At 47.8% G+C, this 15,612-nt stretch overlaps 1 protein-coding gene across 1 annotated transcript in view; it reads left to right on the forward strand.

Moving 5' to 3' along the window:
• Positions 1-15,612, forward strand: part of COL27A1 (collagen type XXVII alpha 1 chain) — a 164,097-nt gene that overhangs the window by 66,080 nt on the left and 82,405 nt on the right. Inside the window, exons 13-16 of the mRNA XM_009286879.1 lie at positions 3,050-3,103; positions 7,580-7,624; positions 11,246-11,299; positions 11,706-11,750. Of these exons, the coding sequence (XP_009285154.1) occupies positions 3,050-3,103; positions 7,580-7,624; positions 11,246-11,299; positions 11,706-11,750 (198 nt within the window). The remainder of the gene's footprint in view (positions 1-3,049; positions 3,104-7,579; positions 7,625-11,245; positions 11,300-11,705; positions 11,751-15,612) is intronic.

Below are 15,612 nucleotides of genomic sequence, written 5' to 3' on the forward strand. Positions count from 1 at the left end.
GGGGCGCCCCCCCCCCCCGCCTTCTTGTTCTATTTGACGTCTTTGTCTCTAGATGGCAGAAGGCTGTTTCCAGCGGTTGCTTACCACAGCTTCTTGGCGTGTGCACAGGCTTAAGGGATGTAGTGCCCAGCTGGAAAAAGGCAGACAACTTTCCCATTCGCAGTGATGCCCATAAAATAGAAGTATTGAATCCCAGCAAGCAAGTGATAGCTTGTGTCGCCTTCTTGTTCTATTTGACGTCTTTGTCTCTAGATGGCAGAAGGCTGTTTCCAGCGGTTGCTTACCACAGCTTCTTGGCGTGTGCACAGGCTTAAGGGATGTAGTGCCCAGCTGGAAAAAGGCAGACAACTTTCCCATTCGCAGTGATGCCCATAAAATAGAAGTATTGAATCCCAGCAAGCAAGTGATAGCTTGTGTCCATTCAGGAGCGTGTGCTGAATGCTGTAAGGAATTGGTACAGAAGAGGTGAAATGCTGGCTCTGAAGTCAGTGGCAAAATTTTGGTTGTCTTAAACAGGTCTCCCATCTCTCACCTTAGGTTTCACCAAGTATCTTTTTACCTAGTTGTGTTGACCAGGAGTTGTAAATGCTCAAAGGTGAAGGGAGGTCTTGGATGACATCTTTAACTGCAGAGCTTCCCAGTATAGTTTTCCTGTTCTGCCTGCTGTGATCATTTCAATTTTCAGCGTTGCTGATGGGTTTCCAGATAGCGTGTTGCTGTTGGCTGTCGCATTTTGCTTCCCTCAGGTTTGCTTTTCCAAGGTGACCAGTGTTTGTAGTATACAGGGGAGCAGGCAGGAAGAGAGCATCCTTCTGGCTCAGCAAGGACCATCCTCTCCCTGTCTGCTCCATCCCTGTCTCTTAAGCTCTTAGCTAGCCCAGAATGTGGTTGTGTTGTCCTTCGTATCTCACCGTCTGGTGGAGCCAGGGAAGGGTGACTCCTAGTCTGAGTCAAAAGTAACACACCTACTAGCAGTTGCAGCTTGTTGGTGTGTCTCTGGAGCACATCTTCTGGTGTAGCCTCAGCTGAGCAATACTGCTTACTCTGCAAGACTGCTCTACCATAAACAGAAGAGGGAGCAGGGGTGACTGGAGCTTTGTTTCACAAGTTCCCACTCTGAACTGAAGCACAAAGGTAGATGCTCTGGCTTAGGAAGCCTTTTATATGCAAATATGTTCCTTAGTTTTCCATCCTGATGCCCACAGTCAGAATAGTGTGGAGAATAAAGCAGGATTTTAGCCCTGGCTGAATTAACGAAGTCCAGGAATCAGAGCCTGGGGTTAGGCTCTGCATATGCTCTGTCCATGGGGAGCTCCTCTAGCAGATGATGACTTCCCTTTTGGCTCAGTCTCGAAGGAGGTGGATGCTGTGTCATATTTTATCTCATTCCATCTTAAGGGGCATGCAAGAAAAAGAAGTGGAGAGTCACAGCACTCTCCTACCTCAGTGTCACAGCCTCCTAAAGCACCCTCCACTGCAGCTGAAGTTCAGAGTAGCCCTGAAGCTGCTGAGTTTTGAGCTGGTCCCTGATAGCTCTTGGCAGCCTGCTCCCTGCCAGTCCTTTGCTGAATGAAGTTCAAGCTCAGAGCAAAATTGAGTCCAATCCATCTTAAATTCAACTGCTTCCTCCTTGAAAATGTAGGTGCAGTGACTAAGAGGGTTTACTAACCACAGAGGTTATGTACCCCTGTGCTGAGCTCTTTCTGAGGGAGACAGAGCACGACAGGACAGGGAAGAGCAAGCTGCTGTATGATTTGTTTGTAATAGGGAATTGGGGGGCTTAGGGGAGCACAGGGTCTGTCTAAGAGTGCGAGAGAGAACGTGTCACACCACGATGGTCTGGCTCTGGCTCAGTACCTCCAGTCCCTTTTCTATAATTGTTTGAAGTCTTCCAAATTTGTATCGGATATAATGAGATGATGAAGTAGTCTTTTGTGGTGACTTTTTCATGTAGTAAACATGGTCTTTCACAGCTTTGGGGTGTGGACCGTAATGAGCTTGGAACTGTTTGTTCCTCTGGCAAGCTGAAACGTCGTGAATGCATCGGAGTGAATTCACTAGACATCTTTGATCAGCTCCATTAAGCATCTGCATGAGCTCCAACGGGTATTATGCTATTCAGCTATCCTATGAGAAGGGGGTACTGTTAAAATGATTGTGTTAGTAGACAGGATGAAATAATTCAGATTGACAATCCATTTTTGAGGATAGTCATTGCAGTGAAGTTTATGAATTCTTCCAGAACATAAGGGATTTAGGATTGACTTTTAAGGAGGTATTGACTTTTAAGGAAGTATCCTATCAGTAGGATATTTCTTCCTGAAAGAGGATAGAAAGGACTGTATCTTTAAATATAGAGTTTGATCTTCTAAATGTGGGATTATCATTTCACGTGTAAACTACACAACATAATCTTCAGGGCTGCATATTCCTTGTTGGACATACTGGAGTACTTGGGTGAACCAAAAGGAGGACAGAAGCACCGATTTCCACCCCTTCTCTCTGCTAGGCACACTCACGTTGTCTCTCTACATGGCACTGCAAAAGCCTTGCCTGCCATATGAAGCATGCCCAGGGCTGACAACTGGTGCTAAGAAAAGGCACGGCTGATTGAGGGCTGGACATAGCCTGCAAGACAAGGTGTGAACACGTCAGGTCCAGCAGCCTCAGCAATGGGTGCTTTTCATAGCATGGCCAAGGAAAAAAGCCTTCCTGTCTCCTCGCTGATTCTTCCTCTCAAGGCTCCCATTAGTTAATGGGCAGCTCATGGTTGAGCCTTGTAAACGGTACTTCTGGTTACCCTTCATTGGCCCCAGGAGAGAGCAGTGAATCAGAGCTCGTGGCCTCGCAGAGCTTCTCACTGAGCTGGTGTGCTGGCAGAGCAGGAATGGTTTGGATGAGGACAAGCAGGCTGGATGGCCCACACTTCCTTGTGACCTGCTGCCTACCAAAGTGCTGCACTGGGTGCAGGGAGAGCGGTTTTTAAGCGGACTGTCTTTACACAAGGGTGTGTCAATAACTAATACTCGTGTTTGCCTCCTCTCCTCAGGGTTTTCCTGGTGATTTTGGGGAACGAGGACCTCCAGGCATCGATGGGAACCCAGTAAGTTGATAGCTTTTTCCCTTCTTTCTTTCCATTGCAGTAGACACCGCACTGTACTGCATCACGCTAGTTAGAGCTGAAAAAAGCTTTTCAGTTTGGTGGCAGCTGCTAGCATTTTGTTGTTGTCCCTCCTGAAAAACAAATGTACGCCCCTGCCCTGCTCGAGCATGCTGTGAATTCCCGTGTTCGACTCAACTGCCAGGTCATCATGTTGCCATTTGCTTTCTGTCTCCATCTATTGCCTTTCTTGCACCTTGGTCTTGATAGATGCTTTCTCATCCTGAGGATATGACTAGAAGAAAAATCAAGAGAGAAAAGGTAGGGGTGTTTCTCCTGATAAGCAGGCGGTGGTTGGAGCGTGTTGTCCATACCACAGGGCCTGATGCAAAACCTGTGACAGCCGCAGGAATCGCCTCGTTGACTAGTGTGCTCTGGATGAAGCTTTGTATGAACATAGCAGGGAGACATAGGCCCACAGACAGAGGGACGTACCATCATAAGGCACTGCAGATGGCTGCTTGAGTGCACGTGAACCCTCAGAGGAGCAGGCCATGTACTCAATTGTGTAGAGGTCTGAGGTACATAGAGAAAGAGGCATGTTCCTCTCCTTTTCACCACATTTCATTTTCTGATGCAGGTTAGCAAGCTGGTACCACTTGGTTTGCATCTCACTAGCTTGTAGAAGTAAGTTTCTAAAGTACTCCAAGCTCAGTACCTTTCCTCATCTGAAGTAAATGTTAATACTGGTGCAAAAAGTGCCAGATTCCCCGCTCCAGTGTCTGGGAGCACTGAGGGACAGACACCATAGCCCAGGCTTCTGCTGCCCTGCCCCATGCCTCAGCTGGCCCCGGCACTGCAGTGGGAGAAGTCTCCAGGCCCCTGAGTTCTTGGCCTCTCTCCGGTCCTCACCTGACCCCTGCTGGCTTTCTAAGAATGGGACGTGTCTCCTGGGAATTGGGTCAGGATGGTCCCAGAGACCATTTAAGCAGCTGGATGCTGATAAGGTTTATTTTGTAGCACTTAATACCAAACAGTTGGGTATGTGCTGTGTTTTCCGCTACTCACAAAACATGCCCTTGTGGATTACAAAAGTTCTCAGATGTATTAATTATTCTAAATTATTTTCTGAATGACTTTGTCGGTTCTCCCTCAATTAGCATGTGAGCAGTACTGATTCATCTTTGAAATTCCCACTGTCTTGGTTAGTCACACATAATCACAGCGCTGCTCTTGGTGTTTGATGGAATGATTTGTGTGAAATAACCCACTCAGCATGTGTCTTCAAGTTCCCATTCGTCATGTATGCAGCATAAAAGTTATTTTCACAAGCGACTCTAACCAGGAGGCCAAGCTCAGCTACACTCCAGCCTTTGTGGGAATTCAGCACAGGAGTCAGAAATGCAGTCAACTGAAAGAATTAGATTCCCAAAGAATACTTCTGCAGGACTTTTCCCATCCTTCAGTCAACTTAAGCCATGGGTCAGAGTGGAATCAGTAGTCCCAAAGTAGAAGACTTTCTAGACTGTATTTCCAGCCAGCCCACCAGGAAGAGCAGGAATCCTGGAGGTCAGAAAGACTTTTTTTTTCCAAATAACTTGTTTTGTTTTCTTTTAAATTTGCAAGTTGTCTAAGCCCCATTCAGAAGATGTGCTCAATGTTAGCTGAATGCCAGTTCCCAGAGCATCGCAGAGAAGCAAATGTCCCTTCCGTTAATTCATCCAGAAGGATTGCTCTTCTTTCATGTTATCAACGGCTTTTAAATATTAATGTGCCTTGGAGATTGTAGAATGAAAACAGACTGTTTCGGCTGACTTAAAGGGGAGGTTCACAGGGTCACAAGTGGAGTCACAGACGCAGAAAAATGCCAGAAAGTCTGTTTGTGGAACACACAAATATGCCGAGTTTGCTAGGTGGAGTACGCAGCTAAACTGCAGGCAGGCGGGCAGGCTGCCACGGGTCCTGAACTGCCCCATCCTCTGTTTGATCCACTGAGCACTTATGCTGCTGCCGCCTCTGCCATCGCATGGGGATGGCTGAAGCCGACAGACTCTGATCTTCTTTCCATCCCCTCCAGACAGAGCAAAGACTCTTCCAACCGCAGGGGCGTTTTTCCCTCCTACCAACTTGCTGAGAACTGTTGAGCCATCACATTCCAGATCCCTGTTCCCGGAGCACTTTAGCCACTCCAATTAGTCTCTTAATCACAGGAATTAGACATGGGAAAGGACTGTTGATTCATCTCCTTGTCTCTTGTCCCAGTGCCTGGCTCATGCACTGAAAAAAGGAGGAGACAGCCCAACTTCCCTCAGAGGTCAGGGACCAGCCCGTCACTACTGATAGCCAGGAAAGAGCACCTGTAAATCCTCCATTTCCCAGGCCAGGGAATGGCTCAAATTAACAACTATTCCTGTCCACATCTGCCAGGGGAGTCCACCCCCTCCTCTTCCAAGAGGAAATCCTCTTGCGTTAGACGTGAGGCTGTGCATTTCCACATTTACCCTTTCTCTTGAGGAATACCGACATGACATGACTCAGAAATCTAGGCAGTCCCTCCTGCAACTGGTGGGACCAAGAGCCAACCATCCACCCAGTCTTCATCCCAGCCACCCTCGGAGCCTGCAGAGCTTACTGGGAAATCCAGGCCACCATGTAGCTCCTGCACTCAGCATTCCTGGGGATATTCCCTCTTCTTGCTGAGCCTAGTAATGCCAGGCCTCAACTAAAAGCTTGAAGCCAACCTTATTACAGTAGCTCTGAGGACGCAGAAATCCCACCCGTGAGGAACAATTGCTCCACAGATGTCCCAAGTATGCAGGAAAGGAACTGGCCATAAAAAAGCAATTTTAGGCTGGTTGAGATTATGAAACGCTTTTTGTGTGTGCTTGCCCAATAGTCCTTTACTCCACTTCCCATAAAATAAACACACGTAACCCTTTACCCAAGGAGGCTGAGCATGTTTAGTCACGTTGTGTCCCCTTCTCTTTCATTCTCTCACTAGGCAAATCTTTCCATAAAAGGGGAGCTTTATTGCACTGAAGGGGACTCCACCAGATGTGTACCATAAACTGAGCTGGTCTGTCAAAGAAAGTAGCCAGCGTGATCCAGAGCAAGGGGAGGGTTGTCTGAGCCAACGGGAAGTTTAGGATTTCCAATGCACTTGTTTTGAGAGGCCCTGTTGGAGACGGAGGTGTGTAAGAGCAGGTCCTTGCCCTGACAAGCAACCCACTGTCGATGCGGCAAGGGAGTGGGTCATCCACCGAGGGAGACATGGGGACAGGCTGAGCCTCACATAGGGATTGCTAAAGTACTTAGGTACCTAGATAGGTGATTTGTGTGGGTCTGACAGAGCTCCTCCGCTGCACTTTACCTGGAAGTGCCATCAGGCGCTTGCCGGCACTCCTGGCACCTGCATGTCTTTGGAAAGCTGGCACCGAGGGAGTTTGTGGTGAAGCTGAGAATTGAAACCAGCCCCACAAACCCAGATAGCAGTCTGTCCCTCAGAATGGTGTGCTCTGAGGTGTTCTTGAAAAGCCTCTAAGAGGAGCTGGCGCTTTCCAAAATGCCCTGCTTGGAAGCAGTAAGAGATGGCAAATGGGCACAGAGCCCAAGGTGAAATCTTTGCAGTCCATCTCCTGCTCTCTGTGGCGTGATTAAAAGTGACTCGTCCTCCAAGCAAGTGCTGGGTTCCCTGCAGAGAGCCCTGCTCCAGCGACAGAGGTGCTGAGCCACCTCCCTGCAGATAAGCTGCAGCCCAAAGGTTGGGGGCTTTTTCTGAAAATTAAAGAAATGGCTAGTTGATCGTCTGGGCGGGAGCCAAGATGGATGAGGCAGAGTGCAGAGGGCGCTGCTGGTTCCCCACCTTAAACCAGCTCTTAGATACAGGAGGAGCAGCCTTGGAGCACCCCATGTACCAAACACACTCCCAGGGCCCATCAGCCAGCACCAGAAGCTGGCATACCCTCTCCCCAAATTATCCAGTTTAATTTTCATCCAAGTCCTCCTTTTCTTATGAGTTTTATTGTTCCTTAACCACTCCCAAAAAAATCACCTTTCCAAATACAGAGCAGCAGCTTTCCTCTCCTTCCCACCTTAGCTTTGCTGCCCTCGTGCCCCCTCCCTACCCTGGTTCCTCTCCCTGACCATGCCTTTATCTCACCTGGGGCGGGCTCCCACCCACTCCCCTGCCTGCACAGTGAAATGCTTCTTTTATCCAGCCTGCTCCTGGGAGGGGAGGTCAGCCCTGCAAATAACTGCCGAACAACAAGCAGCCCTGTGTCTGCAGAGGCTGTGCTCGCAAGCGCACTCACTAAGATGGAAGCTCTCGATCAGTTTGGCTGGGGAAGGGGCTGTGGGGGGGACGGAAGGGGGAGGGACGGTCTTTTCCCTTCCCTCAAGTTCTGGAAACACTGAGCTGCCTTTCAGCCTCTGTTTGTCTACAAAGTGTCCGTAACCATGTCGGTTTGTCTTTCCTTTTAGGGAGAATTGGGAGCCCCAGGTCCTCCTGGAGTCCTTGGACTCATTGTAAGTACAAAAACAAATGGATATCTAGCTTCTCGGGGCTTTAACCCTTTCAGCCTGCATAACTCCGCACAGATTTTCTTCTTCCTGTGGCAGGGCAGTGAACAGGATGACTGTACGGAGGAGGCCTGACGTCTGGGGAGAGAGGAGGTTGCCTGGTAGACTGGGAGGTGGAGGAGGGCAAACCCTTTCTACGCAAAATGGAACAGATTATATGTTTGCTGTTAGTGCCCGTATTCCTAGATAACTCGCCCTTTTGATAACATTTACCAAGGTATTTCTTCAAAGATGCAATATTCATTCCACACCAGGATCTGTCGTCTTTTAAAAAGCAAGCCCCTGTAAGCAGTAACCTGAGGACACACAGTTCTTGCTCACTGGAGAGACTGTGAGCAGGAACCATCTGTCCTCTGGGTATACAGGAATTTTACATGCACTCTCACCATCCCATCGCTAATCCAGGTAATTATGTACACAGCCAAATTCCACCCTTCATTACGCTCTTCCCCAGCAGGAGATAAATGGCTGTAAGGATGGGTGGCAACTCATCCTCTGGCAGCTGTGCTGGGGGTTAGTGAATGCCCAGCTGAACATTTTATGGTTTATTTTTAGGTCTCAGTACTTGTTTCAAGTTGTTTCCTTCCATGCATAAAAAGTGGTAGGCTCTGTTAGTACTACAGCATTCTTTCAAAATGATTCCTCCTCGGCTATGATAATCCATGAAAACTTGACTTGCAATGAACGGTTAAAAACCTTCCCCTTCAGCCTTTCCATAGCTTAAATTACAGGAGTGTGTATGTCAGCTGGGATCAAGGCCTCGATTGCCCTAGACATTGGACAAACATAGAGCACCAAACCCAGAAATCTTAGACTCCCTGGGGGGAAAAGCAGAGAATATGGTGGAACAAGTGTACCCATCTTGAAGATGGGGCACTGGGGCAAAGGTAGATTAAGGCCTCGGAAAGTTTTTCACGGAGCCAGGAATTAGGTCTGTGTTTCCCCTTGTTAGTGGAGATGAAAGTAGCTACTTTAGCCATAGCAGCAGAAAGGATGTGCTCCTGGCAAAGAACTGTTAGAGGAAGGTTGCTATTTAAAAGAATACAACTAAAGGTATTGTCCAAATGGGATCATATTTCTCCTAGCTTTTGGAAAGATTTGTCTTAACCTGGTTGCTATATCTCACAGATATTTGTTTGTTGGAAGGTGAGAGGTCAGACACGGTAAATGTGACTAAGATCCTTCCAGAGATGATGGAGTCAGTAGGCTGCCTGTCCTCCCCTCCTAGCTGACCCCAACAGTGCCGTCCTGTTATGTGCTTGGGATAGATTGCAGGGGCCAGGAAGGACAGGTTTTGCCTGGAGATGATCTGCAATGAGGACAGGCAGTGTGTGGTTTCTAACCTGCCTTTGCGATCACGAAGTTTTTGTCCCACGTTGGCTGCAGCAACCCAAATGGCACCAAATTCTATGTGAGGTACAACTAAACTGCTTTTTCCCTGACTGGCCCCAAGATCTGGCATTACATGTCCTAGACCAGGATTTAGCTCCATCACCAGGTATCTGGAGTCTGTCACCTTCTCTGTCTTGATCGATTGTTATGTCGGTTTCTACTGACACCCCAAGTTCTAATGTTTTTGCTGGAAAAGGGCAAAACCAGCAGTTCTCCTTTTGCTGCTAAGCCTGGTCTGTCTTAAACTTTAAATTTCTTATCCCTTCCCATCCAGATGAAGAAATCATCATTCCTGCTGTGAGCTTCTTCCTAGCTTTACTTTAAGACAGGAAGTCAGTCCTTCGCAGCGCTGTTTTTTCAGGAGTCACTTGCTGCAGCGGTAGCAATCGGCTGCTGTCTTTCCCAGTTAGTCTGTTGGTACCGCCCTGAGCAGATAAAAATTTCAAACTGAGATTCAGGTCAAACTGAGTCAGATCTTCTGTCCCGGGGTAATATGCAACTCCTGAATTCAGGATGCCCAAGCATCTCTAGTGGGATTGATCTAAGAGTGGCCTCCTCCATCCTCCTGGGGAGAAGGTGGCACATCCATCCTGCCTTCTCCTCTCTGCAGGACAGCACCAGCCTCATTCCGTGGGGTCTGCAGCACAGGCCTCACGCTGCAGGGCGTGGAGAAGGCAGCTGGGTGTTTGCTCCAGGCTGGCCCCAGCTCAGTCGCTTCCTTCCTTCCTTCCCAGCTACAGCCACCCCCGCGGGACCGGCTGGGTTCCCGGCTGCCTCCTCGCACCCTGCAGGTGTTTGGGTTCGCTGTTTAAGAGAGGCTGAAGAGCAGAATTAGATGTAACTAAAGCTTCTTGCTCTCCTAATTAACTGTGTGGGCAAAGCTTTAAGTAAAAGTGCTTCTACAAGAAGCCTTTATGCTGGGAGGTATGAAAAGGGCATCTGTTCAGGCAGCTGCAGCCCAGCGCTCCCAGTGTGGCTGCGGGCCCATGACTGCCAACCAGAGAAGCGCTCCTTCAGCAGAGCCTTCCCTGTTTATTTACACATTGCAGGCAAGGCCGGTGCACCGTATCACTGACTCCCTTCATGGGCAGAAAGTAGTCAAAGCCTGTTTAAACATCGGCCACTGAAGGCTTTCTTTTATACGTGCACACGCAGGTACACACAGCAACCGTGAGCTCCAGTGTCCTCCTGTGCTGCAGTTTCTCGTACAAGTCCCAGTACATGATGCCATGCTGACTTCTCGCTGCAGCAGAATGGCCGTGCTGATAAGACACCTCTGTCCTCACCTCCTGTTTCTCCTTTTCCTCCCTATATCACTTCTAGATATCAGAGCTCAGTAGCGACCCAAATTTCTTGACTATTGCCTTTTTTGCTGTTTGGGTCTGTGTCCTTTTTAACACACCCCCCGACTCCCTCCGGAGAACTTGGGAATACTGTGGTGGATTCTTTTTGAGAACATGAGTAACTTCACCAAGAATAAATACACTCCAGGATTGTCTTAAACCAGCTCAATATTTTAATTTTTCGAATAGTGGAAGAGGGAAATTAATCCATTCAAAAGTTAGGAAGAACGTACAAAAAAAATTTCTCAGATCCTACCATAGTTGCAGACTTCAAGGTGGTTTCTTAATTAATTTTCCATTATTTTGCCATTAATTTACTAGCCTATTTTTAAGTGGACCCAGGAACCTGGGCTCCTGTTTTTGGATTCTGACCACACTCCTTGACACCCATAGCTCCTGTGGCGCAGGAGCAGGATGCTCACACGTTCTCCTGGCATCCAGCACACTCTACCCAATTGCCATGGCCATGCACAAGGGCAGCAGCACGGTGGGGCCGGGTGAGCTGATCATGGGGGGCAGCTCACATCTCCAGTGGTTAGTGTCAAGCTGCTTTGAGGTCTCCTCTTTGTGGCGAGAGCAGGATGCAAATAGGAGCTGCTCTTCCCCCACGTGCCTGCGAGGCAAACACCCTGTGCTGCTTTTACTTAGAGGCTATCTACACATTAAAAGTCTCTTGACTCGTGCCAGGGTGCTGCTTCTGCTGAAGTCAGTGGTGCAATTCCCACAAATTGAGGGATACTGAGGGACCAGATAGGAGAGAAATTTCATACCACATACAGCTATCTGTTGGTTTGGCACCTCATGACTTCGGTAATTTTCTTTCTCTTACTAGGGTGACATGGGCTCTGTTGGACCGATAGGCTATCCAGGACCAAAAGGCTTAAAGGTGAGAGAATAACTGAGCTGTGTGAGCTCTTGTCCCTTCACGGTAGGGCTGAAGATTGTTCCTCCCTTGGGTGACCGTCCTGAGAGAAAGGATGGGCAGCAGTAATGCTTGTCCATTGACCCAGGCACAGGTCTGTTGAACACAACATCCCACTGGTGGTCTGCAGTAGGTGTAAGTCACTGGAGAATCCCAGGGGCATTTTCCCTGCACGCCTCCAGCCCACAAAGGGTGTTCAAAGAATGTGTGATGGAGCACGCTTTGGGAGCAGCCTGGCATTTGGCCTTGGGACTGTGCCAGGCCAATGCGGTGGGTCTGAGCCACCAGCCCCATCAGGGACATCAATGTCATAGTCCTGAGCAAGTCTTCATGGTGGCTCGGTCTCACTCTGTACTTTCTTTTGTTTCAGGGGCTGATGGGAAACCCTGGAGAACATGGACTGAAAGGTGATAAGGTGATCTGAATACTCCCTTATTGCACTGTGTTTTAATTTTGCATGTAAAAACCCCTTTCTAGCTTCTCTTTCTTATCAGCACCATGGCACTGGTTCCATTCTGGCTGTCTCTTTGCCCCCATCCTCCCACCCTCCCTCTTTTCTTGACACTCCAGTTTTGATTTTTCTTTCTTTTATGATATCTGCCCCATCCCCTTTTCCATAGAGCTCTAGTGTAGGTCAATTATGCTCAGATCCTCTTTGGAGCTTCTGTTTCCCACTGATGATGACAGTAACTGTAAGATTATCCGGTGTTTCACTGGGCTTTTATGTTTTTATATTGGTTCCATGATGGGATAGGGAGGAGGATGAAGACCTAACAGCACTAACAATGGGTTTGCGTTAATGCGTTTGGGGGAGACACATGATGTGACAAAGCAGCACAGCTCACCGGATCAGGCAAACCAGCTGGATCCCCAGGAAAAACTGTTCTGCATTAGGTACTTCTGCTCCTCTTTGGAGAGGCTCACCTCGGTTCAGCTTCCTGCCGAGAGGAAATTGCCTTATGCCAAACTGACATAAATCACTTTAGAAAAAGAAAAAAGGAGAGGGGCATTGATTGCAATGATTTGGTGCTGCTGGCACAAAAACACGCAGCTTGAGCTAAATCAGCATGAAGCTGTTTGTGTAAATGTCTCACTGTCATGAGAACCATCCTCCTACAGATATTGGACTGTAGGATTTATTTAGTCTGAAAGAGTGGGAGGTGCAATCGTTTATTGTTGGCTCAAATTGCTCAGGAGGGCAATGGAAAATGACCATTAAGTGTATCCTCCTCCTGTCTGATGTTTTATTCTCTTGTTAGATGTTTGCTTTTAGAGAGTGATTTAGCAGCCCAAAACTGCACATGGGGGAAGTAGTGGCAAGCCAGTTGATTCCACTCTCCTTATATTATAGCAGCTCCTGTGTCTGCAGTTTCCTTTTCTCCCCTTTTCTGCCTGTTCACTTTTGTAGAGAGGACAGACAGGGCAAGAGAAAGACTTCTTCTTTAGGACAAGCTAGTTTCTTGACTCAGTACCAATTCCCAGAGCCGACAGACTCTTCTGTCTGCTCCTTGGAAGAAATGGTTGAATATCTTAAGAATCACCAACATTTAAATCATTGTTTAGCAAAATTAACCTTCCTGGACATTACAGTCTCCATCACTTTACACAGACTGCTCTGTTTATCCCCAGTATTTCTCCAGCCGCTGCTATCACGTTAGCCGAATGATTTGCAGCTCTCCCTAGAGTTACTTACAATACTCCCAAGTGCAGAATTACCCATCCTCCCCCAATAATCCCACGCTCAGTCTTGCAACCTCTCTCCTGAGGTGCAGGAAACCTTTTCTCTCCCTCCCTAGCTACCTCTCCCACTGCATTTTCCTTGGACAGGACAGACTTCCTTCCTGGCTTTCATTACAGCCCTTTCCTAATCCAAGACTGACAAACCCTCCCTCCTGCTCAAGCCTCCTCTGTCCCTAATGACTTGACTTTAGTTAGAATATCCTGGGTGCTATCAAACACTCAGATCAGACCAACAATGATTTCAGAGTCAGAGCGAGCTTCCAAACAGCTTCTGCGTATCCTTTCCAGCAGTCCAGAGGGCTGGGAAATACAAGGTAAAGGAAAATCAGACCTGCTTAGGCATTGATGGCCACAATTCTCATCTGCTCAGGTGAAGGCACGCAGCTCTGGCATTGCGGTTTTTAGCCAAAGCATCCGAGTTTGCCGCACCTGTTTGAGTACAGACAAAGTTCATCAGCTCTCTTTACATTTGGGGGAGGATTTGGGCTGAAATAGCTTTGTGGTTTTTTCAGTTATTTGGTCTTCTGATTTGTTGGTCTTGCTGTTCAGCTAGTTGGCTCAGTTTATAATTCATCCCTTCTCCAACCGATCAAAAGGCTGTTGCATTCATTTACTTACTCACATGTTTCTTTAGCGAATGGCACCTTTAAGCCTTTTTATTTTCTCTCACTCTGATTTGGGAATCATGAGCAAAACCACTCATCCCTTCTTACAGCTTGTTTACATTTGTGTTTTAATTGTTTATGCTCTGGTACCACTAAGCAATTTAAATGATATCAGGTCTTGTTGCTTTTGCTCAGTTTGTAGTAGCCTGCAGTCTGCCTTCAAAGAGCTCGTGCTCTAAATGCACGCGCGGTAGGAGGAAGGGACATTTATGCCCTTCGTGTTGTGTGAGGGTTTCTGAGTCGCAGAAGTGACCGAGGTGGAGATTGCTAGAGGTGGGAAGTACACCCTGGCCTCTTGGACCCTCTCCTTGCTGGGATCATCTTTCCTCTTGCCGCCTGCCTCATTTCAATAAAAATGTTTTTCATCTCAGCCTTTATTAAGAAGCTGCACCATTAATCTTTCTTTGCCCCCCTTGTTTTAACAACATGCTTTTTAATTGAAGCTGATCTTAGAAATATCTGACTGAAGGAAATCCCACATATAGGAAAGTAGAGGCAGGATCTCTGTGCTCGCTTTGTGCCCGGTTGGGCTTGGGTCACAGGAAGGACCCTGCCTAGAGCAGACGGATTGACTTGTGTTGGAGGCTCCCTTCTGTAATCTCCCACCAGTCGTGTCACTGCTAGTTTCTGCTGCTATTGATATTTTCACGCGGTGACATCTTATTTAAAGGCTTTCTCTGGTTGCTTGCTATTCTTTTTCTGTCCATTAGATTTTGACTTCAATATAACCCTCCATCGTCTTGTTCAGACAAAACTGTCTTACTGCTATGACCAGAAACATAAGCAGCCTTCCTGAATCTTGTATTTATTCTCTATGTCTGTCGGTCTGAAAGTTTGCCTCTTGCCATTCTTGAAACATTTCCAGACCGTGGTTGTATACAATCTACCTCTGCAGAGATCCTTATTCATAGCTTGGTCACCTCCCAAGTAACAGAGTTCCCCTCTCTGCTGCATGTTGAAGATGCAATTACAAGGGTGAACTTAGCTAACTAGTTGGGCATGACAGTCCAGCCACTGTGCAGCAGCCTTTTCCCTGCACATTTGGTGTGGCTCAAGCACACCCATCCCACTGTACTGTTCTATGAGCACATGAGGTCCCTGAGCTCCCTTTGAAGAGCAAATTATTTCAGACTTCCAAGCTGGTGCTGCTTTCCTGCAGTGCGTTCACCAGGAATGCCACAGGAGAAGGAAGGGCTGGCACAGTACCGTGCAGAGCCAATGCACAGCCCATACAGCAGAAAGCTGTGTTAGAGTCCAGGAGTCCCGTTTACACCCCCAGCTTGTGAACAGGGTTCAGAAAGCAGTTGAAGACGCATAATTTTCCATAGGGGTTGAGCTGCCATCTGCCAATTGTCCAAGCATCTTTCCCGAGACTGTAAGTGGGCGCCTCAAATGGCTCGTCCGTCTCTGAAAGACCTGAGCCGTATGCTGTGTTGAATGTGCAAGGTGAATGAAGCCAGGTACTAGCAAGCACAGATGATGCCCAGGCTCAGCCAACAGTAGCTGTCAGCCTTACTAAACATGCCCATTCCAGCAGCAAATCAACACCTGACACCAGAGAGTCCCAGCCTATCGAAGGCTGAATCTTGTATGAAGATGTCAGGTGGATTTTCTGGAAAGCAGTTTCTAATAAACCCATTTAGAAATGGAGTCTTTTCCCAAAGGGATGTGAAGGATTATTGCAGGAGAAGGGCAGTAGTCTCCCATTACATGGCCAGAGGGGAGGGGGATGAATGTACTGGCCCTCCCCTCTTCTCCTCCACCGTGGTTTTCAGAAAGCTGGTAAACGTAGAGTTAAACTTCATATTTAAAAAAAAAAAAAAAGAAAAGGAAAAAAGAAAAGCCCTAGGCATTTGGCAGCTTCTGAAATGC

Source organism: Aptenodytes forsteri, unplaced genomic scaffold (assembly GCF_000699145.1).
Source record: "Aptenodytes forsteri isolate BGI_AS27 unplaced genomic scaffold, ASM69914v1 Scaffold136, whole genome shotgun sequence".
In the NCBI taxonomy this organism is placed as follows: domain Eukaryota; kingdom Metazoa; phylum Chordata; class Aves; order Sphenisciformes; family Spheniscidae; genus Aptenodytes; species Aptenodytes forsteri.